At 40.4% G+C, this 27,484-nt stretch overlaps 1 protein-coding gene across 1 annotated transcript in view; it reads right to left on the reverse strand.

Moving 5' to 3' along the window:
• zc3h12b (zinc finger CCCH-type containing 12B) overlaps positions 1-22,016 on the reverse strand; it is a 61,620-nt gene extending 39,604 nt beyond the window's left edge. The window contains exon 1 of the mRNA XM_052021110.1: positions 21,644-22,016. Coding sequence (XP_051877070.1) covers positions 21,644-21,814 — 171 coding nt within the window. The 5' untranslated portion in view covers positions 21,815-22,016. The remainder of the gene's footprint in view (positions 1-21,643) is intronic.
• Between the last annotated feature and the right edge of the window lie 5,468 nt (positions 22,017-27,484).

Raw genomic sequence — 27,484 nt, forward strand, 5'->3', positions numbered from 1 at the left:
ATCTGCCAAGATGCTGGGTATGGAGTTCACTCAAGACTTACCCTTGAAATGGTCCATGAATAACATTCCAATGTACCCAGTTAACACACCTTTGATTTGTAGACAATTCACGACTTCCAAGGTTGAAATGTGAGATGTCTGCATTGATTCTGGCATCAAATTCAGTTCACTCAGGGCAAGGTATATTCATATACTTGCTTCAGAACAACATGTTTTCCAATGACCCTTGTGACTTCTTCAGCGGTGACTGGGAAGTTATATTTTGAAACCTGCATCTTTGAAATTAATTGTACTCTCTTTGTACCAGAGCTCTGAATGGACATCTGCAGTGGTGTGCTGCTTTGCAGTGTGATAATCAAATCATACTCGTACTGAGGCAATAACATAGCCCATCTTTGTAATCTCCATTGTGAGAATGGTTGACTTCAAACCAAAAATGACCAGAGTGTGTTTATGGTCTGTTACAAGTGTGAAGGGCTGTCCTGGTAGGGATATATGAAAACAAATCACGTCAAAAGATAATAGCTAATGCTCCTTTTTGATCTGTACATTATTCTTCTCATTTTTGTTAGAACGCAAGAGCAAATACTCAACAGATGATTTTCAGCTGCTGCAGTATTTTTGATTACTAGGCATAAGCTATAAGTCACTTATGGCTCGTGTCCATAAAATGAGTGATGAGAGTTCCAACACCATAACTGGAAGCATTACAGGAAAGTCCCTGTGCCCTTCCTATGTCATAGTAGACAAGGAATGACTCACTACCAAGGCTCGCTACTCATTACTGTTGCTCTTCATCCCAATGCCAAGGTTTATCCATTCTTGGTAACATTGGAGAGGTATTAATGTTGTGGCTAAGTCACGTAGCAATCTGGCATTATAGGATCTGTGGGTCGTTAGTATTTTTGCCATCTCCACCGTGATAGACTTGAGTCAAATCTCATCCATATTTAGGTGGAGATACCACTTTTTGCAAGTACACTTGCTCTAATTCAATTTGACATTGTGCTTATGAAGCCACTGGAAAACCTCTTCCAAAGACACCAAAGTGCTCTTTCTCAGTTACTGTGACAATCAATGTATTGTCTTGATTACAGAAATAACGAGGAATGGCCAGTACATCAAATCCATTGCAGCCTGGGAGATCCTGGGGCCGTCTGTGGCCCCTCATGTCATTTTGTCTCTTTCAAGCAAGCATCATGCAACTTTGGCTCACCTGATCTATAGGACAAATCAAGCTTGGTAGAAACTTCACTGCTGCCAGCTTTACATACAATTCCTGAGGCCTAGGCAGGGGAAACTGTTGATCATTTATCCACTGTGTTCAGAGTGACCTCATAGTCACCACAAAGATGGGAGTTATGCCAGACTTTTGAACTATGACAATTGAGACACTTCACCCAAAGTTGTTTCAACTTTTTTCCAAGTTCTATATTCACTTAGGGCTTGAGAACATAAGACAAAGGTCTATGTCAGCAATATATCTGTTAAGCATAATAGAAACATAGAAAAACCTACAGCACAATTCAGGCCCTTCAGCCCACAAAGCTGTGCCGAACATATCCTTACCTTAGAAATTACAAGGCTTACCCATAGCCCTCTATTTTTCTCAGCTCCATGTACCTATCCAACAGTCTCTTAAAAGACCCTATCGTATCCGCCTCCACCACCATTGCCGGCAGCCCATTCCACGCACTCACCACTCTCTGAGTAAAACACTTACCCCAGACATCTCCTCTATATCTACTCCCCAGCACCTTAAACCTATGTCCTCTTGTGGTCACCTTTTCAGCCCTGGGGAAAAGCCTCTGACTATCTACCCGATCAATGCCTCTCATCATCTTATATACCACTATCAGGTCCCCCCTCTTCCTCCATCGCTCCAAGGAGAAAAGGCCGAGTTCCCTCAACCTGCTTTCATAAGGCATGCTCTGTATTCCAGGCAGCACCCTTGTAAATCTCCTCTGCACCCTCTCTGTGGCTTCCACATCTTTCCTGTAGTGAGGCGACCAGAACTGAGCACAGTACTCCACGTGGGGTCTGACCAGGGTCTTATATAGCTACAACAATACCTCGCGGCTCCTAAATTCAATTCCATGATTGATGAAGGACGATACACCATATGCCCTCTTAACCACAGAGCCAACCTACGCAGCCGCTTTGAGTGTCCTATGGACTTAGACCCCAAGATCCCTCTGATCCTCCACACTGCCAAGGGTCCTACCATTCATACTATATTCTGCCATCATATTTGACCTACCAAAATAAACCACTTCACACTTATCTGGGTTGAACTGCATCTGCCACTTCTCAGCCCAACTTTGCATCCTATCTATGTCCTGCTGTAACCTCTGACAGCCCTCTATACTATCCGCAACACATCCAACCTTTGTGTCATCCACAAACTTACTAACCCATCCTTCCATTTCCTCATCCAAGTCGTTTATAAATATAATGCCAGATGTAAATACCAATGCTGCAGTAGAAATCCCTGAATAGGTCCCTGTTTTGCATTAGAATCTTGTTCAGATGTGTTGGTACCATACTGAGGTGATATATCTATACCCAATTATGTTTGAGGGTCTTCTGAAAATCTGCTAACATCATTAGTCTATGTACAAGATAACTTACTTTTTATGGCATAGAAAGATGCCATTCAGTCCATCAGGTCTATAATGGCTTTAAACAAATCCTACCATTCCCCATCACTATTTCCCTGTTGCCCTGCGAGATTCTTTCTCACATGCTCCTCAGCTCACCTTTAATTCTAGTGCCCCTGCACTGCAGGATTACATACAGTGGCCAATTAAACTACCAGCACATCTTTGGGACATGGGAGGAAGCCAGAAATCCTGGCAGAAGTCTACATGGTAGCAGCAAGAATGCACAAACTTAATACACACAGTACCTGATGTCAGGACTGAAGTTTGGAATCTGGAGCTGTGAAGCAACAGCATTGACTGCTGCACCACATTCTGCCCTCACCCTTTTGAAGGAGAGGGCACATCATCTGCCTTGGTGTCTTCAGCAGAATTGTGTTCCCTGAAGACCTTCTGTCATAAGAATTTTCATAAACTGAAAAAGCTGGGCAAAATGCAGTGTGGGTATTTTGCTACAGTGTATTCCTATAAACAGAGTGATGCACTATTTATTATAGCAAAAAACTGGTTTGTAAATTGAAGACTTGTACCCCAAAGGGTTTATGGCATTGCAGCAAAAATTTGTAGATCGAACATTAGTAAATCCAAAAACACTTGTATTTAAACACTCTTAATCTTGGTATTCATTAATTTCACTATGGTGCAGAGTCCTTCATCTATAGTTACTTTATAAATTTATATCCTTGCTGTTTGAATACTGGTGGACTGCTATTTGTACTCCTTATGTTTTTTTTGCCTTTGCCAACTTGTACTATATCCCACTTTGTTACAATGGAAACAGTGAGCAATCCTGAATGGACAGTCCAAATGAATGGTTGCCCTGACAAAGCCAACAGGGTTTCCTGCCTTCCACATCCAAATGACGCAGGCCCAGAAGATGTCACCATTACCGCACCCAGTGATGTGGACCCAGCATACACATTCGCCTCCTGCACTGAGTCTGTTAATTGACGTCATTTTCATAGCAACACCAATCTTATATTTCTTATCAAATGCGAACCCATGTGCTAAAAAGCATATGCTGAACATGTTCATCTGTAAGCCTGCAAAGAAATAGATCCTTCAACGTATGGTCTAGGAAGATACTGAAGTTACAGTGTTGTGATAAATTCAGTAATATAATCCCTGATTATTTCTCCAGGCTTTTGACAGTGGGCAAGAAAATTATTGCTTTCAAAAATTTCTGGGAGTTTTGGGTTTAAGTACCTACTAAATATTTTAACATCTTCACTCGATTGTCCCACAAGGTACCAACTTGACTAATGTTCATCTCTATTTCTTATATAAAAAAATAACTTTAATTTGGGAACAGCTTCATTTTGTTTGTTATCACTTTCTCTCACAATTGTTTGCATGATAAAATATCTTCACTCACTGCAAATATATACTAAACTTGTCTTCTCATGGCCCATGGGAAGTATATACTTCCTATACCTATCTAATTTTCCAGTCTATTCATTCCAAGTCTGGTCTGCCATATTCTCCAAGCAGATCAAGCTTCCCTTGTTTTTCTCCTCTGGGACTGAAGGATATTCCCAGCCTGACCTGCTAGGCATGTCTTCTTGCTCTGCATCTCGCAAATCCCACATTCATTTTTGTATGTTCTTTTGTCTATTTTCTCATTCTTTAACTGCTTCCGTTCACTTGCTGACCAGATAACCTTGTTTACAGCTTATCCCCATGATCTTCCCAGTTTTACCCTATCAGAGACATCTCCCTCCCCCACTCTTCCTACAGTTAAACAAGCTTCTTTTATCTCCTTCCCAGTTTGGATGAAGCACTTCAACCTGAAACGTTAGCTAGGTCTCTCTTCCTACAGATACAGCCTGACCCACTGAGTATTTCCAGTATTTTCTGTTTTTATTTTAGATTTCCAGCATCTGCAGATTTTTTTTGATTTTGACTTCTCTGCGCTTAGTCTGCTGACTTCAGTCAGTACAGTATTAAAAACCTGGTTCATCTTCTCTGATCTGGAAAAGAAAAGCAAAACAAAGCCCCACTCAAGTTGCAACTTCAAATGACCCACGGCATGTTAAATTCTGGGTAAATGAACTTCAGAAGGCAAGATATGGCATATCAAAGGTAGCTCGGCCACACTCAAATAACCTGCTGAAAATTATATTGGTATTGGTTTATTATTGTCACTTGTACTGAGGTACAGTGAAAAGCGTGTCTTACAAACCGATCATACAGGTCAATTCATTACACAGTGCAGTTACATTGAGTGAGTACAGAGTGCATTGACGTAGTACAGGTAAAAACAGTAACAGTACAGAATAAAGTGTCACAGCTACAGAGAAAGTGCAGTGCAATAAGGTGCAAGGTCACAACAAGGTAGATCGTGAGGTCATAGTCCCTCTCACTGTATAAGGGAACCGTTCAATAGTCTTATTACAGTGGGGTAGAAGCTGTCCTTAAGCCTGGTGGTACGTGCCCTCAGGCACCTGTATCTTCTACCCGATGGAATAGGAGAGAAGAGAGAATGTTACGGGTGGGTGGGGTCTTTGATTATGCTGGCTGCTACACCAAGACAACGAGAGGTAAAGACAGAGTCCAAGGAGGGGAGGCTGGTGTCCGTGATGCGCTGGGCTGTGTCCACAACTCTCTGCAGCTTCTTGCGGTCCTGGGCAGAGCAGTTGCCGTACCAAGCCGTGATACATCCAGATAGGATGCTTTCTATGGTGCATCGGTAAAAGTCAAAGGGGACAAACCAAATTTCTTTAGCTTCCTGAGGAAGCAGAGGCGCTGGTGAGCTTTCTTGGCTGTGGCATCTACTTGATTTGACCAGGACAGGCTGTTGATGTTCACACCCAGGAACTTGGAGCTCTCAACCCTCTCGACCTCAGCACCATAGATGTAGACAGGTGCACGTACACCACCCCCTTTCCTGAAGTCAATGACCAGCTCTTTTGTTTTGTTGACATTGAGGGAAAGGTTGTTGTCATGACACCATTCCACTAAGTTCTCTATCTCCTTCCTGTACTCCGACTCATCGCAGTTTGAGATATGGCCTACAACGGTGGTATCATCTGCAAACTTGTAGATGGAGTTAGAGCAGAATCTAACTCCACACAGTCGTGAGTGTATAGGGAGTAGAGTAGAGGGCTGAGGACGCAGCCTTGTGGGGCACCAGTGTTGAGAATAATTGTGCCTAAGGTACTGCTGCCTATCCTTACTGATTGTGGTCTGTTTGTTAGAAAGTTAAGGATCCAGTTACAGAGGGAGATGTTGAGTCCTAGGTCTCGGAGTTTGGTGACAAGCTTGCTTGGGATTATTATATTGAAAGCAGAGCTGTAGTCAATAAGCAATAGTCTAACGTATGTGTCTTTACTGTCCAGGTGCTCCAGAGCTGAGTGTAGGGCCAGGGAGATGGCATCCGCTGTAGACCTGTTTCACCGGTAGGCAAATTGCAATGGGTCCAGGTTGTCTGGTAGGCTGGAGTTGATGCGTGCCATGAACAACTATCATGAAGTGCCAAAGCACTTCATGATGGTGGATGTCAGAGCCACTGGTCGGTAGTCATTGAGGCATGTTACCTTGCTTTTCTTTGGTACTGGGATGATAGTGGTCTTCTTAAAACAGGAGGGAATCTGAGATTGAAGCAGGGAGAGGTTGAATATGTCCGCAAATACTTCTACCAGCTGATCAGCACAAGATCTGAGCACGCGGCCCGGGACACCATCTGGGCCAGGTGTTTTCCTCGTGTTCAATCTCCAGAAGACCAATCTTACATCCTCCACTGTGATCACAGGTTCAGCTGCATTGGTGGCTGTCAGGGTGGATGGTGACAATCCACTTCCCTTTTGTTCAAAACGCGCATAGAATGCGTTAAGTTCATCAGGAAGGGATGCGCTATTGTTAGCTATGCAGCCCGACTTTGTCTTGTAGCCTGTTATGGCATGTAAGCCCTGCCATAACTGGCAGCTGGTCAGGGACTCTATTTTGAGTTGGTATTGCCTCTTGGCATCCCTGATAGCTTTCCAAAGGTCATACCTCGGTTTCTTGTACAGATCAGGATCACCAGATTTGTGTGCAGCAGTCCTCTCCTTCAGTAGGGAGTGGATCTCCCGGTTCATCCATGGTTTCCTGTTTGAGAACACCCGTATTGTCTTCTTTGGTACACAGTCCTCCACACACTTGCTGATAAAGTCTGTGATGGTGGTGGCATACTCATCAAGGCTGGCAGCTGAGTCTTTGAACATTGTCCAATTGTATCCTAGCAAAGGGCCTTCACTCCACCAGGTTGGGAGGGGGAGGGTAAGAAGCAGCTCTTAAAAGCTTTTAGATGAAACAAGACAATGAATAGCTGAAATACCAATGGGTTATTTTACCATTAACCAGTGATGGTGCATATAACCATCAGAACAGCAGATGAACAGCAGAAATCAATTGCTGGAGATGGGCACTTAGGAAATGCAATGCAGTTGCATGATCTTTACTGCCTAGCAACCAGGTTGCAAGTATTTGAATATTACCTGATTAAAGTCATGAATCACTGGTAGACACATCAGTGTGATTTTTTTTGCTTTCTGAGCAGTGCAAGATGACAGGGAGCAAATAAACAGAGAATGATGAAAGAAAGCTGCTGTAAAGCTTGGCAAAACACAGTGGAAATGTTAATATAATGTATGTCAAATTACATGTAATGTATTTGCATGAATGCTGGTCAAAATAATACTTGAAGAGCCATGCTTTTGTTGCAAAGTGCATTGTGTAGTTGCCAGTATTCTATTAGAGATTCTACATAAAGTACTAGCATATACACAGATACAAGAATGTGGAATGACATGTAGTTAACAAGTTGTATAAGAACATGTTCCAAACAAAATGTACACATTTCATAATTAGAAACAGAAGTAAAAATAATTTCCAGACTAATATTTATAGTTACAAATACTATCACTGATACCATTTGCTTTACATTCTTGAATTATATTAATGCTACGAGAAAGGCAATTAGAAAGCATGCTGTGTTTTAGGTTATCCTCTCAAATTTCCTCGGGATCACCTTCAAAAGCAAGCCCACACTCCCTATAAAAGAGAATATGCCTTTATACATGTGATAACATAGAGGCCTAATGAAAATTCTTGTCCGCAATGATTTTCATTGGCGCTGCAAAAGAACTTTGTAACCTCAGATTTGAGAGAGGTAGAATAGATCTTCAGCCTTTGAGCGTAAAGTATGTGTTCTAAACATCAACAGGAAAGCAGCAGCTTTAGAAAATGCAGAATTGTGTCCAGCATCTCCTTGCATCAAAAGTAACAATGGAACTATTCATAAATTTGCTCATAAGACAAAACCCAGATCAACATCCACAAGTTGTATGCATAGTTTTGCCAAGCATGCATCAGCTTCAATCCCTATCTAATTTTCTAAGATTTCAGAAAGTCCGACAGTATATGTTAAGCAACCTCTACTTGCTTTTGTACAAAAATGTATTTACATAGCATAATGTCTCAAATGACTAATTCCATACTGTAATACTTATTCACTGCAGCTAGAGCAGCATGCTGTCAACAACCAACAATTTCTAGACTGAAAGATAGTTTAAAGACATAAGGAGTGGGATGATGCAAAAGTCATGGATCACTTGGGCAGAGATGGTGATGGTGGAAGGAGGGGGATGGGAGCTGGGGCAGTGAGAGGCAAGTATTAACTGTAGTCCCATTATCCTTTTCCTTATTTCCCTTTACCTTTGCAACTTATTCTCTCTCACACATGCCCATCAATTTTCTTGATTCTTTATGCCATTAACCTACACTAAGTGGTAATTTCAAGTTGCCAATTAATCTACAAGCATGTTTTTGGGATACGCACACGGCAGAAGCCAAAGTGGACACAGAGAAACTATGTAGATTCCACACAGACAGCACCCAAGGTCAGGATCGAACCTAGGTCCCTGATGCAGTGAGGCAGCAGCATGAACTGACCCTGCTGAAGAACCATGCATAGTATCTGCCCCGGTGATGTCAGAGCACCCAGCTAAGTCACACAAAGCAGACTTCACAGGTACTGTGAAAGCAAGTGTGGCCCATGGATGTTTACGGCCACACCAATACTAAATGAAAATTCCAGAGTGGCATCAAGCCTATTTTCTTACATCACTGGAGGCCATTATGCATGTTAGGGTTCTTCTGTCATGCTGGAAATCCAGATCAGGAAGATTTCCTTCAATTTATTTATTTGCTAGCTTTTTGCCAGGTCCTCCACTAACTCCCTTGGTACCAACCACCATCTCTCCAAGCACCAACCTAAATCCCTCTCCCAATGTTCAGCCAACTCAATACCACCACCCATTAATCAGGTGACACTCAACCCACCTCCCTCAACAAATGGACCAGCAACTGCAGCCTCCAAGTCACTAAGCCCCCCACCCCCAATTGCAGGTTCACTCAGCCCCACAACCACCGAATGCTTTTTGCTAAGCCTTGCTCAACCAATTCCTATACCTACTCCTGCACCTTGGACCACATTGAAATACTAGGTATCATATTAATCAAGGGAGTAACTGACATGATCAAGGAAGTAGGTGAAAATAAAAAAAAATACTGCTTATGCTGGAAAACAGAAATTAAACAGAAAACACTGGCAACACTTAGCAGGTCAGACAGCATCTGTAGAAAGATAAGTAGCTTCAAGTCAAAGACATTAAATCAAAAGATGGTTAGCTAGGACCAAAATGAAACATCACCTCTCAGATTTGGTCAAAAGACATGAAGGCGAGAAAACAGCACAAGTTATGATTCAGAGAGAAAAAAGTAAAATGCAATTCTTGCAGACAGAGTTAAAATCATTTTATTCCTTTCTTTTTACCCTTAAACATGCAGTGATCATTCTTTATTTAGTCCCATCCCTAATGTCCATTGAGAAGTGGTATTATTCAAATACTGCAGTCATTTGATGAAAGTACTCCTACAGCGCTATAGAGGAGGGAGAGCCAAGATTTAGACACAGTGATGATAACGGAACAGAAATAATAGATTATGGACTTCAGGAAGGGGAAGTCGGGAGAACACACACCAGTCCTCATTGAGGAGTCAGCAGTGGAAAGGGTGAGTAGCTTCAAGTTCCTGGGCATCAACATCTCAGTGGATCTATCCTGGGCCCAACAACATTGATGCAATCACAAAGGCGGCACACCAGTGGCTCTACTTCATTAGGAGTCTGAGGAGATTTGGTATGTCACCACCCTTGCAAATTTATACAGATGTACACCATTATTTCTGATGCAAGATATCAGTGGGTGGGTGAAAAGTTCCCTAGATAGCTATGCACCCCACGGTTATTCCTCTTTTTTTCAAAAGCAACTACAGGTGACAAACGCTAACATGGCTTTCTATAATGAAGAATGGAAAAAAGAATAGCAGCCCACAGGAAATGATATGAAAACTGACATGACATTATTAAGCAGCAGCAATATAAAAATAGAAATGAATAAATAAACCTCCCACAAATTCTAGTCATCTACCTGCTGACCTCTACAATTTTGTTTTTGCCTAGAGTCCCTAACCATTTCCCCTTTTATACTGGCAGTAATAAGGTGCACATGATGAGAATGTGACAACAGCATGTCATTTCAATCTGTTCAAAAATTGGACACGGGTGTTTCCCAAACCACAGGTAGCTGTAGACAAGCAGAGTGGATGTTAAAGTAAGCCAAAGTTCAAGGTAAGCTGCTCCTGTTCACTTTCTTTTCCTGGTAATCTTATTTACACCCATAGATGGGTGGCTTCAAGCAAAAAAATTCTAGCTTTCATACATTGTCAATAAACCATCAACATACTTTCAAAAGGTGACTTGAAACAGAACTGCTTAAAGTTTTGAAATGCCTATTTAAACAAACTACCATTTTTCCTGCAGTATTGCTTGTAACACATCAGCCAATGCACTACATCACACCAGAACCATCATACTGTGTGATATAATGAATCACATAATAATGTGGACAGCATTTGCATCTTGCTCACCTTTTCCAATTAGCATAAATTGAGGTTGTGCGTTATGCGGTGTCCTTCAAGACCACGAAATATAGTTCAAATAAGCTCCTTCTGAAGCAAATCAGGGCTAATTGTAATTGCTGAGATGATTCCAAAAGTAATTGTTGCTACTTTACAAATAAGTTAATAAAGAGCAAATGACATAGATCTTGTAAAACATCCAAAATATAGCTCTGAAGCATAGCAAGCCCACTACATGAAAGACCAGGATCTCCGAATTCTTGCACATAAAAGGGAGCATGAGAACAGTAATGCACAAGTATTTTGCAGACAGATGACTATGAATCCCACTTAATTACATCCCACCTCCCCTCCCATCAATACAATAGATCCACCAGGAATGAGGACAAAGAGAGAAGGGCATGACCCATGAAGACCTTGACATTTACTCTGTACCCCATTAATTCTTATGGCTTCAAATTAAACAAGTACAAGGGAACCTCCTGGTAATTAGCACATACAATACTTGTGTACACAAGTGTGTCCACGTACACCCGAGTGCTAAGTATGTGCAGAAGAGCCTGGTCTTCAATATTCTTGAAGGTTTTTGCTATTGGACCAAGAACTTATCTTATTAAGATCACATGCTAGCTGGTATGCATGTTGAAAGAATTCACACACAGGAATCTTCCACTCCTCAAATCAGAAGGGGAAGATAGTCATTGTTAACCTTGAGGGAATGCATCAGATGAAGAAAATGACTGTAGTTGCAGCATCTCTGAAATTAATGGGTCATGTTGAATACAACTTGAAAAAGCACAGAACAGCATGTACTGTAAGCAGGAGTGGTGTCAGAGGCTACAAAAAGCAACTTAGCAGTACTGATGGACGTGGCCAAGTGGCGAAGGACATAGCCCTCCTCACTGCTCCATAATCATCAAACCTGAAAACCAATTCTTTTTAATATGGAATGTAAATGTGCATTGCTAATGCAGCAACTGATGCTCTGTGGAATGAGGCACAAAGAGCAAAGCTATAAAACAGAGTAAGTTACATGCAAATGAACAAAAGATAGGTTAAGGACAGAGCTATGTGGTTCCACAATGTAACAACCGCATCAAAGCTCCCCATGAGTGAAAAATAAGTGAAGCAATATTAAACAGAATGTAAAAAAATCATGGCAATAAAAGCAATGATTACAACAAACATGACATGGGAATTGTTGCACTGCAGACAAATGTCAATTAAAATTAACAAAATGCCTTATATAATTACCTCATTTTCTATACTAGTTCACTGTGTGGCACCAACCATTCTCTTGAAAAAAATCTATCTAGAATCAATATTAGTTGAAAGGGGGATGTTATTAGTTTCTTTGCCTTAAATAAAGCAGAACCCACGTTTAATTTGAAACTTTATTACACAGTCACGACAAACTTTCAAATATGGGTATGGTATACTAATAATGGTCACAATACAGTTTTGAATGACAGTCATCATTCAAGAATCGTGGCTTTGGAGTTACGCAAGCTAAAACTCCAGGCAACCTTCAAATAACTGCAGAAGGAAAAGAAGAAAATTAGAAAATTGTCACAAAATATAAATTTACCATGATTGTTAGAAACTGCAACCAAGGTAGAAAATAGATAATACAAATAATACTTTCAGGTGGAAGAAGAATAAGTGTTAATGCTCTATACCTGAACTATGCAAAACAAACCAAATGTGTGTTCCTCTGCCCGAAATGATTTATTACTCTACAGATGCAATAGCCTCTTTCTCAACTTATCCCTGTGGTAATATATTCTGTGCTCTAACAGTTCTCTACAAATGAAAATTTCTTTTAACCTATCTCCCAACTGTTTAAAGAATTCATTTACAAATATCAATTTAAATTTAATTAACTAAAAATGTAACACTAGACAGGATCTAACCAAGATCTTTGGGTACATTGACCTAGAACAATGCACCTGAAGAAACTTGCATTAGTTTTTCCAAAGTGCCACAAGGTGGCAGGCACATAAGAGTATCGCTGGGACCCTTGATGTTTGTGATACATTAATGACTTGGATGTGAACGAAGGAGATATGATAAGTGTGTTTACATATGATACAAAAATTGGTGGTTCTGTAGATAGCGAGGAAAGTCATTTAAGGCTATAGCATGATATAGATCAGCTGGAAAGTCGGGCAGGTCAATAGCAAATGGAATTTAATCCTGATAAATGTGAGGGGATGCATTTTGGAAAGGCAAACAAGGGTAAAAGGTACATGAACAAGTCACCACTCTTCATCCAAGTGGTCCTTTTTTTTAAAAAAAGGAAAGCATTTTAGTTTATATTCTCATGAAAGCCATTTGTACTTTCTATTCTCTGCTAACCTTTTATCAAAATCCCATTTGGCCTGATAATCGCCCAACTATACTTTCCATGTTTGTTATCACTATCTTTAGTACTGCAGCCCCAACATTAATATATGCTTTCCTTTTATGTTTCATTTAGACATAATTACTATTCAGTATTCGATACCAGATGATTCTGTACCTCCCATTCCTGCCCTAGAGATATTTATTTTGAGCATCTCATATCTCATTTCATAGATCAACCTATTTATTGCTTCCCAATGCAACCCATCTGCCACTCCCTATCCAGCCCAACAGTTCATTTGGACTAAATCTCTTTTATCACCTCACTATTTTGCCCTTTTCCAGTATTCCAGTACATTACTGTTTACAATTCTTACATTAAACCTTAATTTTTGCTGTGTTTGCTCTTTCCTAACTGTCCTGTTTTCACTAGTTATTTGCTTCGCTTCATTTCCCAGAACAAGATTAGGCAATCCCTCTTTCCAAAAATACTAATCTTGGCACTAGAGCTGAATGCATTCTATATTGGCATTTTCTGCTTTGACCATACGCATTTCCTTGTTGCTCATACTTCCTTCCAAATAGTCTGGAGAACTTTATGTTATATCCATTTTGGATGCCCTGTAATTCACTCCAAGAAACATATAATTTCCTCACCATTCTTTAATGCTGCCTATAAGCTGTATTAGAACACATCTAAGATCATTACATCTAGCATATAGAATTTTTCACTGATTCTGCTGTCCAATTAGCTTTCTTTGCTTGCTCCCCTCTTTCTCCTTTTGCCAGTAATATTAAACAGGAACATTAAGACACCATCATTTTCAATTTTTTTCCCCCTTTTTTTGTTTAGGGATCTAGGCTTATTGTCCATCCTTAATTTTCCTAGTGAAGACAGTGGTGAGCTGCCTTCCTCAATCATTACAGTCCTTACGATGAAGGTACCACCAGCATTGTTGGGGAAGGAGTTCCAAGCGTTTAGATTCAGCAGTGAATACAGTGATACATTTCAAAGCCCCGATGCTGTAATTTTGAGTAGAACGTGCAGGTGCTGCTATTGTCATGTACCTGCTGCACTTGTCCTCATGGCTTTGAGAGGTGCTGTTAGAGTGGTCTGGACAAGTAACTACAGTGCAATGTGTAGATGGGTAGATGGTACACACTGCAGCTGCTATGTGCTAGTGATGAATTTATAGCATGGATAAATGACAATAAAGTAACTTGAACTTGAATGGGGTAGCAGTCAAGTGGGCTGCTTTGTCCTGGATGGTGTCAATCTTCTTGACAATTCTTGAACCTGCATTTGTCCAGGAAAGTGCAAAGTATTCTATCACCCTCCTGTCCTGTCCTTATAGATAGTGGAAAGATTTTGGGAAGTCAGGATGTCACGTATGGTCAAATGCTGCCTTGACATCAAGGGCAGTCACTTTCGCCTTAACATTGTAGTCCAGCGTTGTCCACATTTGGACAAGGCTGTCATCTGGAGCTACATGATCTTGGCAAAATGCAAACTGGGCATTGCCAATGACAGCTTCTAGCAATTCTTGATGATTGCAAAGATACCAATGGGTAGTAATTAGCTGGATTGCTTTTGTCTTTTTTGTGAACAAGACACATCTGGGCAATTTTCCACATTGTTGGTTAGATACCAGTGCTCTAGCTGTAGTGGAATACCTTGGTTAGAGGCACCAATAGTTCTGGAATACATCTTCAGTTCTCCAGCCAGGATATTGTCTGGTCCCAGAGTCTTTGCTGTGTCCAGCGCTCTCAGCCATTTTTTATAACATGAAACAATCTGAGGTTCCCACCTGCTTTAAGAAGACCAGTATCATCTTCCATAGAAGATCATGGTGAAAGTCAATAAATCTTGAGGACCTGAATGCAGCATCACAAGTCCAATGACCTCACATACAGTGACCAAGGTCACAAACATAGCATATCAGCAATTAACCAATTCAACAACCACATCACACAACTTCCAGTTATTTAAATATGACCGACATATCACTCAAAACACATCACAGGACACTAATGACACACTTCTCACAATGCAAAATATTGCAGGCACCTCCAGCTCAAGAAGAGCTTTGTCTATAAAGTTCATGGCCACAATGACATTGACAGGCACTGTCAAAGCAGTCCTAACCCTGCTCTGGAGATTGGAATTGTGATCAAAGCAGGTAGAATACTTCAGTAAGGCTGTCCTGACTGAAGGGCAAATATCTCACGAAGTTCCTTCGTGATGTTCGGGTATGAGAATTGCTACTTGAAGACCCATCATTATGAGGCCTTCTGTGGAGAGCCCTGCTCTCCCTCCTCTTCTTCCAACATTCTGTTCTGCCGTATGTGCATTCTGCTCATTCCTCCTGACTTGGTACGGTTCCAACACAATACCTGCTAATGCACCAACACCTCGATGCAACTGATTTGTGCAAAGCTCGAACTCAAGATAAAGTCTTCCAACATTTTTTTTTAAATAACTTTCATAACTAAAAGCAACTCCAGAGCAAGCAACAAAATGTTATGGAATTGTAGCACCTGTCCACTTGCTAACACAAGTCATTAATGATCCCTCTAAGTAGTGATTGTGTGAGGACTCTTCCTGCTTCCGACCACTATGTAAGATTAAAGATAGCTTTAGCCAGAGCATCTCATGATATCCAATCATGTATCAGGTGCTATACTTGAACAATTTCAGCATCTATTGGGTACAATAACAGGAGCCACGGGTATAGATAGAAAATTAAAACACAATTCTGGTTTTCAGGTGGGTAATAAAAGAAAATATCGCTACATTTGTAAAAGGCGATGGCTACATCTTAAACATTGCACAGAACTTTTAATCCTCCTTTTTGAAAGAACATTTTTGCCACAATGGAGCAACATTTTCGCTGTAGGAATAACTGGTAAGGCTGTAGTATTGGAATCAAGATGGCTAAAGGGAGCCTGAAAATGACTTAACTGTTTGAATCTACAAGACACCTACATGAAAAATACACGCTTCTCAAAGAATTTGAATGCCTTGGTGACAGCCCTCCAATTAAGTACATAGGGAAATTTGATACTGCACTTGCTGATCTGATTTCAAATCCATCCCAGTCTTTTGATAAAAATCTGTTCTGTCTGCTGGCCTGTAAGAGTTCTAAATGAAGTGCGTCAGGAATTGTTCCAATCCAATTCTACAGGAATGGGCCTAAAACACAAAACTGCCTTTAACCAACAAAAAAATTAGGAATCTTTTTCAAAATTGTGGCTCTTGCAGAGACTTGGCTGTTACCAGGGCAGGAATGGATAACGAATATTCCCGGATTTCAGTGTTTTAAAAGGGATTGGGAGGCGGGGAGAAGAGGAGGAAGGGTGGCGTTACTGGTCAAGGATACTATTGCAGCTGCAGAAAGGGTGGATAATGTAGAAGGATCCTCTCTAGAGTCAGTATGGGTGGAAGTTAGGAACAAGAAAGGAGCAGTTACTCTGCTGGGAGTATTCTATAGGCCCCCTGGTAGCAGCAAGGATACTGAGGAGCAGAGCGGGAGGCAGGTTTTAGAAAGGTGCAAAAATAACAGGGTTGTTATCATGGGAGACTTCAACTTCCCAAATATTGATTGGCACCTGCTTAGTACCAAAGGTTTAGATGCGGCAGAGTTTGTTAAGTGTATCCAGGACGGATTCCTGTCACAGTATGTTGACAGGCCGACTAGAGAGAATGCCATATTAGATCTAGTATTAGATAATGAACCAGGTCAAGTGACAGATCTCTCAGTGGGTGAGCATTTGGGGGACAGTGACCACCGCTCCCTAACCTTTAGCATTGTCATGGACAAGGATAGGAGCATAAAGGACAGGAAAATATTTAATTGGGGAAGAGCAAATTATGAGGCTATAAGGCTAGAACTTGCAAGTGTGAATTGGGCTGACATTTATGAAGGGAAATGTACTGTGGAGATGTGGTCATTGTTCAGGGATCTCTTGCAGGATGTTAGGGATAAATTTGTCCCAGTGAAGCAGAGAAAGAATGGCAGGGTGAAGGAACCATGGTTGATAAGAGAGGTGGAACATCTAATTAGGAGGAAGAAGGCAGCATACATAAGGTTTACGCAGCAAGGATCAGGTAGGTCTCTTGAGGAATATAGGGTAGCAAGGAAGGAACTTAAGGGGCTGAGGAGAGCAAGAAGGGGACATGAAAAGGCTTTGGTGAGTAGGGTTAGGGAGAAACCCAAAGCTTTTTTCTCGTACATGAAGAGCAGAAGGATGACGAGAGTAAAGGTAGGACCGATTAGGGATAAAGGTGGAAAGATGTGCCTGGAAGCTGTGGAAGTGGGTGAGGTCCTCAGTGAATACTTCTCTTCAGTATTCACCAAGGAGAGGGGCCTCGATGACGCTGAGGACAGTGTTGGTAAGGTTAATGTTCTAGAGCATGTTGATATCAAGAGAGAGGATGTGTTGGAGCTGTTAGAAAATATTAGGACAGATAAGTCCCCAGGGCCTGACGGAATATTCCCCAGGCTGCTCTGCGAGGTGAGGGAGGAGATTGCTGAGCTTTTGACTAGGATCTTTGAGTCCTCATTGTTCATGGGAATGGTACTGGAGGATTGGGGGGTGGCAAATGTTGTCCCCTTATTCAAAAAAGGTAGTACGGATAGTCCAGGGAATTACAGGCTGGTGAGACTTACGTCTGTGGTGGGCAAGCTGTTGGAAAGGGTTCTTAGAGATAGGATCTATGGGCATTTAGAAAATCATGGTCTGATTAGGGACAGCCAGCATGGCTTTGTGAAGGGCAGATCATGTCTCACAAGCCTGATAGTGTTCTTTGAGGATGTGACCGGACAGATTGAGGAGGGTAGTGCAGTAGATGTGGTCTACATGGATTTTATAAGATCTTTATCAAATGTAAGGCATTTGACAAGGTTCCACATGGTAGGCTTCTTCAGAAGGTCAGAGGGCATGGGATCCAGGGAAGCTTGGCCGTGTGGATTCAGAATTGGCTTGCCTGTAGAAAGCAGAGGTTTGTGGTGGAGCGAATGCATTCAGATTGGAGGGCTGTGACTAGCGGTGTCCCACATGGATCGGTTCTGGGACCTCCGCTTTTCATGATTTTTATTAATGACTTGGATGAGGGGGTAGAATGGTGGGTTGGCAAGTTTGCAGATGACACAAAGGTTGGTGGTGTTGTAGATAGTGTAGAGGATTGTCGAAAATAGCAGAGGGACATTGATGGGATGCAGAGCTGTGCTGAGAAGTGGCAGATGGAGTTCAGTCCGGAGAAGTGTGAGGTGGTACAAAGTTAATGGCAGGATTCTTAGTAGCATGGAGGAGCAGAGAGATCTGGGGGTCCATATCCACAGATCCCTGAAAGTTGCCACACAGGTGGATAGGGTAGTTATAAAAGCTTATGGGGTGCTGGCTTTCATTAGTCGAGGGATCGAATTTAAGAGCCACGAGGTAATGATGCAGCTCTATAAAACTCTGGTTAGACCACACTTAGAGTACTGTGTCCACTTCTGGTCACCTCATTATAGGAAGGATGTGGAAGTGTTGGAAAGGGTGCAGAGGAGATTTACCAGGATGCTGCCTGGTTTAGAGAGTATGGATTATGAGGAGAGACTAAGGGAGCTAGGGCTTTACTCTTTGGAGAAAAGGAGGATGAGAGGAGACATGATAGAGGTATACAAAATATTAAGAGGAATAGATAGAGTGGACAGCCGGCACCTCTTTTCCAGGGCACCAATGCTCAATACAAGAGGGCATAGCTTTAAAGTAATGGGTGAGAAGTTCAAGGGAGATATCAGAGGAAATTTTTCTTTTACCCAGAGAGTGGTTGGGGCATGGAATACGCTGCCTGGGGTGGTGGTGGAGGTAGGTACATTGGTCAAATTCAAGAGATTACTAGATAAGCATATGGAGGAATTTAAAATAGAGGGATATGTGGGAGGAAGGGGTTAGATAGTCTTTGGCGAGGTTTAAAGGTCAGCACAACATTGTGGGCCGAAGGGCCTGTATTGTGCAGTACTGTTCTATGTTCTATGTTATAAAATTTACTACAGTCAATGAAAAAGAAATATCACATTCATTGAGTAACAGGTGGTCTTCCAAGACTAGAACTGAACTAACTTGTTGTGGGAGAGTAATGTAAATGAGACAAATTCATCAATGTGAATATGCATAAAGAAATAGCGAAGACTAAAGGAGCTAATACAAAAAGTTTATTGATCAATGATGAGAAACAGTTGAGAAAAGACTCCTCCATTCTGCAGATTTCAAACAAATGAATGAAGGACATTTTTTTAAAAAAAAGTGATAATGCTTACAAAGTGGACAGAGCAACAGACAAGATGAACTTCACACAGACTACATTACTTGACTTTAAAAATAATACTTATTAGGCATTTTGGAGGTCAATGACTTTTAAGTACGTTACTTAATATTCTAATATGAGAACTTGCAGCAAATATTTGTGATCGTTTCTGAGTTTGCAGGAAAAAAAATGGAGAATTTGTGTACTGCCAAGATTCAAAATGTTATTTTTACCACATATTTTACAAAACTGTCTGGTTATAATTCTCATTTTACTTATTACAATGAAGCATACACATTATTTTACAAATGATCGGTAAACCAATTCTAAACAAAAATTCAAAACATATTTATTCAGAAATCTTAAAAAAATATGTATTTTACCAAATATGTATGTTCCAATAATGTAATCTTGTTACACAGCCCACAACTCAGCAAGCCAATTCTCTCCAAGAACTAAACACTACTCCAAAAGTTGGGTGAGGCAATTTCCAGCAAGTTTCTGACCTCATTATTACAAGATAAAGATAAGAGCAAATGCAAATCTAAACTATTACTTACTTCTAAGAATTCAATGTTTGTTCTACTTTAATAAATCTTTAGAAACCTACTTAATAAAAATGAAAAAAGAAAGTTTTTTTTTTAAAACCAATGTTCAGAAGTTATCTCTTCTAAACATGTTAACCATTGTGCCACAAAGAATAACAGTACTGTGATTCATTTTGCAAGGTCTGATGAAAATAAATGCATTTATAATCTGGAGGAGCTGACAGCCCTTTAATCATCTCCGTCCTGCCAATTTAAAGGCTAATCAGTGACCTGGAACTCATGGTTTACTGTGGAGTCTCCAACTCATGCAACAGCACAACTTTTCACTTCCTTCCTTGCCTCAACAATATTCAAGCATTTAGAATAGTGCTTGATGTGACAATCACATATGGGTTTTCCCAGTTTTCTCCTATTTTATCAATCACCATGGTAAGCTATACCACTGGACAGGCTTTTTCAAAAGAAACAAAATGCTAATAAGTTCCATTTTATATTCAGCAATATCTAGCATTCTAGCTGCTTCACACAAAACAATGAGAAATTAGAAACTCCTGCTCTAAAATGAAGCATTAATAGGAACTACAATTGAGGTCAATGTATACAATCTTCTATATAAATCTTAAATAAGCACCTTCATTTTTACAAACACACTTTTAAAATCAAAGGACAAGAAAAAACTATGAGTAACCATATGCCATACAAACTGATTATAAGACTGAATGAGTTAATTACTCATAGTTTAAAAAAAAAGATTTTTTTGTTTGCAATAGTAAATCATTATGCTTGAGTGTTAAACAGTTAAAGATACCATTGACTTCAACAGATATTGCACAATGTGTTCAGTATAGCAATGGAAGTTAAAATTTGGAGTTTTGCTTTACTGATAAATACTTCAATCTTTTACTTCATGCCATTTCATTATTGAAAATACTAATTATCAAAAGAGCAATCACAACAGCTTATTACAATTGAATAAGCAAGATATACGACCTAATTCAATAAAAACTATCATGATTTGTTTTACAGCTGAAGCATAGGAACAATATTGAACACATCAGGCCACAAATCACTTCATCCTGAGGCCTTAAACAAAATAAACCCAGAACCTTTCAGTGTGTAAGACTCCATTAGCTGGTTGGTAGCAACAGTGTAACTGTATTATCTTCCCAGAACATCTTTCTTTCCCTCTAAGATATAAAGTTGAAAATAGTCATTATCTATTTGCACTTTTTGCAGTTTTCTCAATTTGACTTCTGATAATAACTTAAGAACTGTAGTAAATACAAAAATCAAAGTCAACTTTTACAGAATTTTTAAAACTACTTAATTATACAACAGGATGACTAAACATCATAATGTTAAAATAAAATTATCTGCCTATTAAATCACAATTGATCGTGCTATTTCAATGGTGAGTTAATCCAGTTTGACATATAACAGTAATTAAATGTAAAATCTTAGATTTATTTTTGAAGCATAGATTTTGATTAATTTCAAACAAGATTAGAAAGAGATACAAAAATCAGCCATTTCACAAGTTAATGTTTATTTATCTCGACCCTTAAAGCACTTCCCTTTCACCAAATACACTGCCCTTGCCTCCAGCTCAAGTACAAAGCCAAAAATCTAGCAAAAGCCACTAACAAGGGCCTGGATGATTTATGGAGCACACAAGGCCCAGCCGGTGCTACTTGCGCGTCTCATAGCAACAAGTGCAGTTTCATATCTCTCTACCTCCCCTCAAGCACATCAAAGCCTGGCATGCAATTTCAATCCATAATTGAAGAAATTAAATGATCTGGGAAGCGGTGTTTGTGGTGGGGCTTTGCAGGGAGACTCACCTTTGCTTTCCTGGGCCCCTCCTGTGCCTCTGCTGCCTGCTCTATGTGGACCCATCTGCTGCTCTCTGCCGCAGGCCCAGCGCTCACTCTCACTCTGAACAGTCTTTCTATGTGAGGGATGAGCTTCTCCAGCCTGGCGCTGCTACTCAACGGGATCACGAAATCCAGCATTATCCCCCTCACACCTCGTTCGCGCAAACCGGGGGGCTTTTTTGTTCACAAGATGACAGCTCAAGAAAAGAACCCCACACCGATCCGGCTTCAAACCTCCTCCCCCTTCTCTCTTTGCCCTATTATAGCCGCAGCAGGAAACGGCTGATCCTCTGCCTCTGCCTCCTCCTCTTCCCCTCGCTGCTACCTCGCTCGTTCATGATCCTGCGGCTCTTTCTCTCTGCCTTTTTTTCCTCGTATAGATTTCAATACTCGATACTTCCCTCTACAGGCTCAAAATCTACCTATTTGTTTACAACCCCATGCATTGATTTGCCCATTTTGCTTGGCTATTGGACAACTAACATTGGTGGATTTGATTTAAACCTATATAAAAACACGCCAAAAATGCTTATTTCGGTAATAAAATGCATCGAAAATATGATTAACATAAGCAAAACATGATTTATTTATTCACTTGAATATCATGTTATGGTTTTACATTATACTGCTTAGTGATTGTTTTTATAAATCCCATTCACTCACAGTTTCAATCCCCCATTACTAAAGCAAACACAAAACAGATGCTGGAAGAACTCAGTGGGTCAGGCAGCATCTGTGGAGGCAAAGGGATAGTCAACATTTCAGGTCAATGCGGGGTCTCGACTGGAAACATTGACTATTCCTTTGCCTCCACAGATGCTGCCTGACCCACTGAGTTGCTCCAGCAGATTTTTGCTCCAAGCCCCAGCATCTGCAGTCTCATGTTCCCACATTACCAAGTATCAAAATCACATAATCTTGATAATCAAATTTGATTGATACATAGATCTCAGTATTAAAACATTGCAATGACAGGATTTAATAAGATGGATTAATAATTTACACACAAAATGCTGGAGGAACTCAGCAGGTCAGGCAGCATCTATGGAGGGAAATAAACAGTCGACGTTTTGGGTCGAGATCCTTCATCAGGACTGTTGCTTCAGATTCCAGCATCTGCAGAACCTCCTGTCTCTGTAACAACTTACAGTACCTTATTGTGTCTCTCAGAGATGTTTCAAAGGGCTTCACAATAAAAGATTTATTTTGAAATTCAGTGATGCTGTAATCATTGACAAATGAGACCATCACAAAAGCTAGTATTCAGCTAACATAAAGAAACAGCTAAGTGCATGGAATTTAACAACTTCATCTAGGTTGTGCTGCCGAAAATTTATATTCCAGAAAAAGCTGACCCTCAAGTTAAGCTGTTGCTGTACACCTACAACACTGGTTTCTTTCTGACAAGTGAAAAATTGCCCAGATCTGTCCTCTACACAAAGGCAATGACAAATTCAATCCAACCAGTGAGTCCCCCAGCAGACTACTCTCAAATTATAAGCAAAAGACTTGCACTTAAAAAGCATTCTTCACATGTATTTCTAGATCTGCCAATTTGTCTTACAACCAATGAACATAGATCTGGAACTCAACGGCTGTTCAGTTGTGCTGGCACTGAATAGCAGTCAAATTCCAATAAAATGAATAAAAACAGGTGGTCACGCAGCATTTGAGAGAAAGAAGCAGAGTTAATGACTCAGGTCCATGACCTTACATCAGATTTGGAAGAAAAACGATAAAGGTAAAATGCATTGAGTGGTGGGGAGGATCTAAAAAAAATGGGGAAGGACAATCAAATGAAGGATGTGGAGATTAGGTAACAAAAGGTAAAAGTGTCCAAGCTAACAGGGTGTGATAATGATACAAGAAAAGAACATAAGAAATAGGATCAGGAATAGACCCTTCAATCCCACAAGCCTTCTCCCCCACGTTACTTTACTCCCTATACACTCACAACTGTGAGGCCATGTTCTGCTCTAACTCCATCTACATGTCTGCAGATGACACTGCCGTAGTGGGCTGGATCTCAAACAATGACAAGATGGAGTACAGGAGACCCTAATGGCATCGTGTCAAAATAACATTTCCGTCAATGTCAGTAAAACAAAGGAGCTGGTCATTGACTTCAGGAAATGGGGTGGAGTACATGCCCCTGTCTATATCTGAGGTGGAGATGTTGAGAGTTCCTAGGTGTAAATATCAGCAAAAATTTGTCCCGGACTAGCCATGTGGATGCTACAGCTAAGAAAACACTCTTAAGCTTCCACTTCTTCAGAGGGTTAAGGATGTTCAGCAAGTCCCAGATGATTCTTACCAATTTTTATAGATGCACCATAGAAAGCATCCTATCTGGGTGGATCATACCTTAGCATGTCAACTGCTCTGCCCAAGACTGCAAGAAATTGCAGAGAGCAGTAAATGCAACCCATATATCATGCAAACCAGCCTCCCCTCCATTGACTTCATCTACATTTCCCACTGCCTTGGGAAAGCAGCCGGCATAATCAAGGGCCCATCCCACACCAGTCATTTTCTCATCTCCCTCCTCCCATCGGGCAGAAGATACAAGAGCTTCAGAGCACATACCACCAGGCTCAAGGACTGTTTCTATCCCACTATTATTGGACTCTTGAATGGACTTCTCATATGCCAAAAGATGAACTCTTGATCTCCCAATCTACCTCATCGTTGCCCTTGCACTTTATTTGTCTACCTGCACTGCACTGTCTCTGTAATTGTAACACTTTATCCTGCACTCTGTTTTCCTTTTTACTATCTTGATGTTCTTATGTATGGAATGGTCTATCTAGATGGCATGCAAACGAAAGTTTTTCCACTGTATTTCGGTACATGTGACAATAATAAACCAATACCAATACAAGATCATGGCTGACCTCCAATCTCAATACCATTTTTCTGTTCTATCTCTATATCCCTGACTCCTCTAACATCCAAAAATGTATCAATCTCAGTATTTGAATTGAATGTATGACTGAGCCTCTAACAGCCCTCTGTGGTAGAGAATTCCAAAGATTCATCATCCTCTTTATGAATACATTTCTCCTCCTCTCAGTCCTAAATGGCTTACCCATTACTCTGAGACTGTGACCCCTTGTTCTTGACTCCACAGCCAGGGATAACATCTTCCCTATATCTACTTTGCTGAGTCCTCTCAGAATTTTGTGCCTCTCAGTGAGCTGATCTTTCATTCTTCTATACTATAAAGAATAGAGACCTAGCCTACTCAATCTCTCATCATATGACAAACCTATCATTCCAGGAACCAGCCTGGTCAATCTTTGCTGTAATTTTCTCTCTGGCATATCCTTTTTTAGGGAAAGACATCAAAATTGTACAAGATACTGCATACATGGTCTCACTAAGGCAGTAAAACATCTTTACACTTCTACTCAAATCCTCTACCAATAAAAGCTAACGTAGCATTTGTCTTCCTAACTGCCTGCTGCACCTGTCTGTTAGCTTTCAGCAACCTCTGTGCAAGAACTCCCAAGTGTCTTTAAACATCAGCGTTTCCTCACCTCTCACCATTTAAAAAATACTCACTTTTCTGTTTCCCCTACCAAAGTGGATAACCTCAAATTTTCCTACATTATACCCCAGTGACCCAGATTCAATTCTGCCCGCTGACTGTAAGGAGTTTGTACGTTCTCCCCGTGTCTGTGTGGGTTTCTCCTGGTGCTCCGGTTTCCTCCCACTTTCCAAAGGCGGACAGGTTAGGAAGTTGTGGGCATGCTATGTTGGCGCCGGAAGTGTGGCGACACTTGTGGGCTGCCCCCAGAACACTCTACACAAAAGATGCATTTCACTGTGTTTTGATGTACATGTGACTAATAAAAAAATCTTATTTTACTTCATTTACCATATCATTGACTATACATTCAATTTATCTCTATGCTATTGCGGCCTCTTTGTGTCCTCTTTGTGTCCTCATCATTACCTATATTCCTATTTTATTTTGTGCTGTCAACAAATTTGGAAATACTATTTGTTCTCCTCAGCCAAATCATTGATATAGACTATGAATCCTTGAGGCATAAGCACTGATCCTTGCAGTACACTACTGGTCATAGATTGCTAGCCCAGGAAGGACCTATCTATTCCTACAGGAACTCAGCAGGCCAGGCAGTATTCGTGGAGAAAAGCTGGCATTCAACATTTCGGGTCAGGACCCTTCTTCAAGACCTTCTATTGTCCTGAAGAAGGGTCCTGACCCAAAACGTTGACCACCTGCTTTTCTTTCCGGATGCTGCCTGGCCTGCTGGGTTCCTCCACCATTATAGTGTTTTTCAGCTAGACTCCAGCATCTGCAGTCCTTTGTTTCTCTGTCTATTCCTAAACTTTGTTTTCTCTCTGTTATAGGCATAACGGATGTGCTCTAACTATGGTCAGTAACCTTTATTAAAAGTCTTCCAAAAATCCAAACAAAAACTTCAATGATTCCCCCTCAAGAATTCCATTTGGATTCATTCCTAGTAGATACAACCTGAAAGAATTCCAATAGATTAGTCAAACATGATGTCCCTCTCATAAATCCATGTTGGCCCTGCTCAATCATATTATTATTTTCTAAGTGCCTTGACATCACATCCTTTATTATAGATTCCCATTTTACCAATTACTGATGTCAGTGAAACAAGTCAATAATTCCCTCTTTTCCTCCTTTCTTAAATAATTTGTGGGACCCATTCCAGAATCTATAGAATTTTGCAAGGTGATAACTAGAGCAACCATTATCTCCGTAGCCACTTCTTTCAAATCTCTGAGATGTAAATCATCAAATCTTTAGGATTTATAATTTTTTTTGGCTAATTAACTTGCCTTGTGATTTTTTTTTTACTGATATTAGTTTCTGTTCTTTCCTTATTTGTACTGGACCTTTGGTTCTCCAGTATTTCTGGGAGGTTGTTTGTGTTTTCTTCAATGAAGACAAGCAAAAATTATTTGTTTAATTCCTCCACTATTTTCTTATTACCTTCTATAAATTCTTCCATCTCTGTCTGTAAGGGGCCCACATTTGTCCTCATGTGCCTTTTCCTTTTTACATGCCTATAGAATCTCTTACAGTTTGTTTTTATGTTCCTTTACTGTTTTCTCTCATACTCTGATTTACCTTTCTTTATCAATTTCCAGGTCACCCTTTGGTGAATTCCAAAATACTTCTAAATCTCAGGCTTACTACTTTTTCTGCCAACTCTATAAGCCTTTTCCTTAGATTTAATATTATCTCTAATTTCTCCTGTAATCCACTGTTGGGCCACGTTTCCTATTGTATCTCTGTGACTCAAGATATTGAAGTACTACTGAAATGCTGTCAGTTTTGTAATGAAGGATGTGTAGCTGCCAAGTTGCATAACACAAAATCTCACAAGCATCAATGTAATAATAACTAATGCATTTGTATTTTATTAGTATTTTAGTGATTAAAAATTCTTAACTTATGCAACAAAGTGTAATGTTTTTACGAAACTTACAGTGTGATATTTTGAAAAATATGGGTAGAGTTCGTTTTCAGCCACTTGTGCTAAATAGATCTATGGATATTGTCTATCTACTTACATATTGTACTCCATTTTCAACATTTGATTCCATTGAAATCGCAGAAATCAAAATTAGTATAATGAGGGTCAGTTCCATCAAGCAGAGCACATGTATCCAGATAGTCCTAAACCATGTTGGATAAAACTGGCTACACCTTCATTAAACTCTGGTGGAAAGATAACTATTTTATTGATAGGCTTATTTGTGAATCACTAACTAGGGAGGATGCCTTCCTTTCAGCTTGGCTTG

This window comes from Pristis pectinata, chromosome 8, assembly GCF_009764475.1.
Source record: "Pristis pectinata isolate sPriPec2 chromosome 8, sPriPec2.1.pri, whole genome shotgun sequence".
NCBI lineage: Eukaryota > Metazoa > Chordata > Chondrichthyes > Rhinopristiformes > Pristidae > Pristis > Pristis pectinata.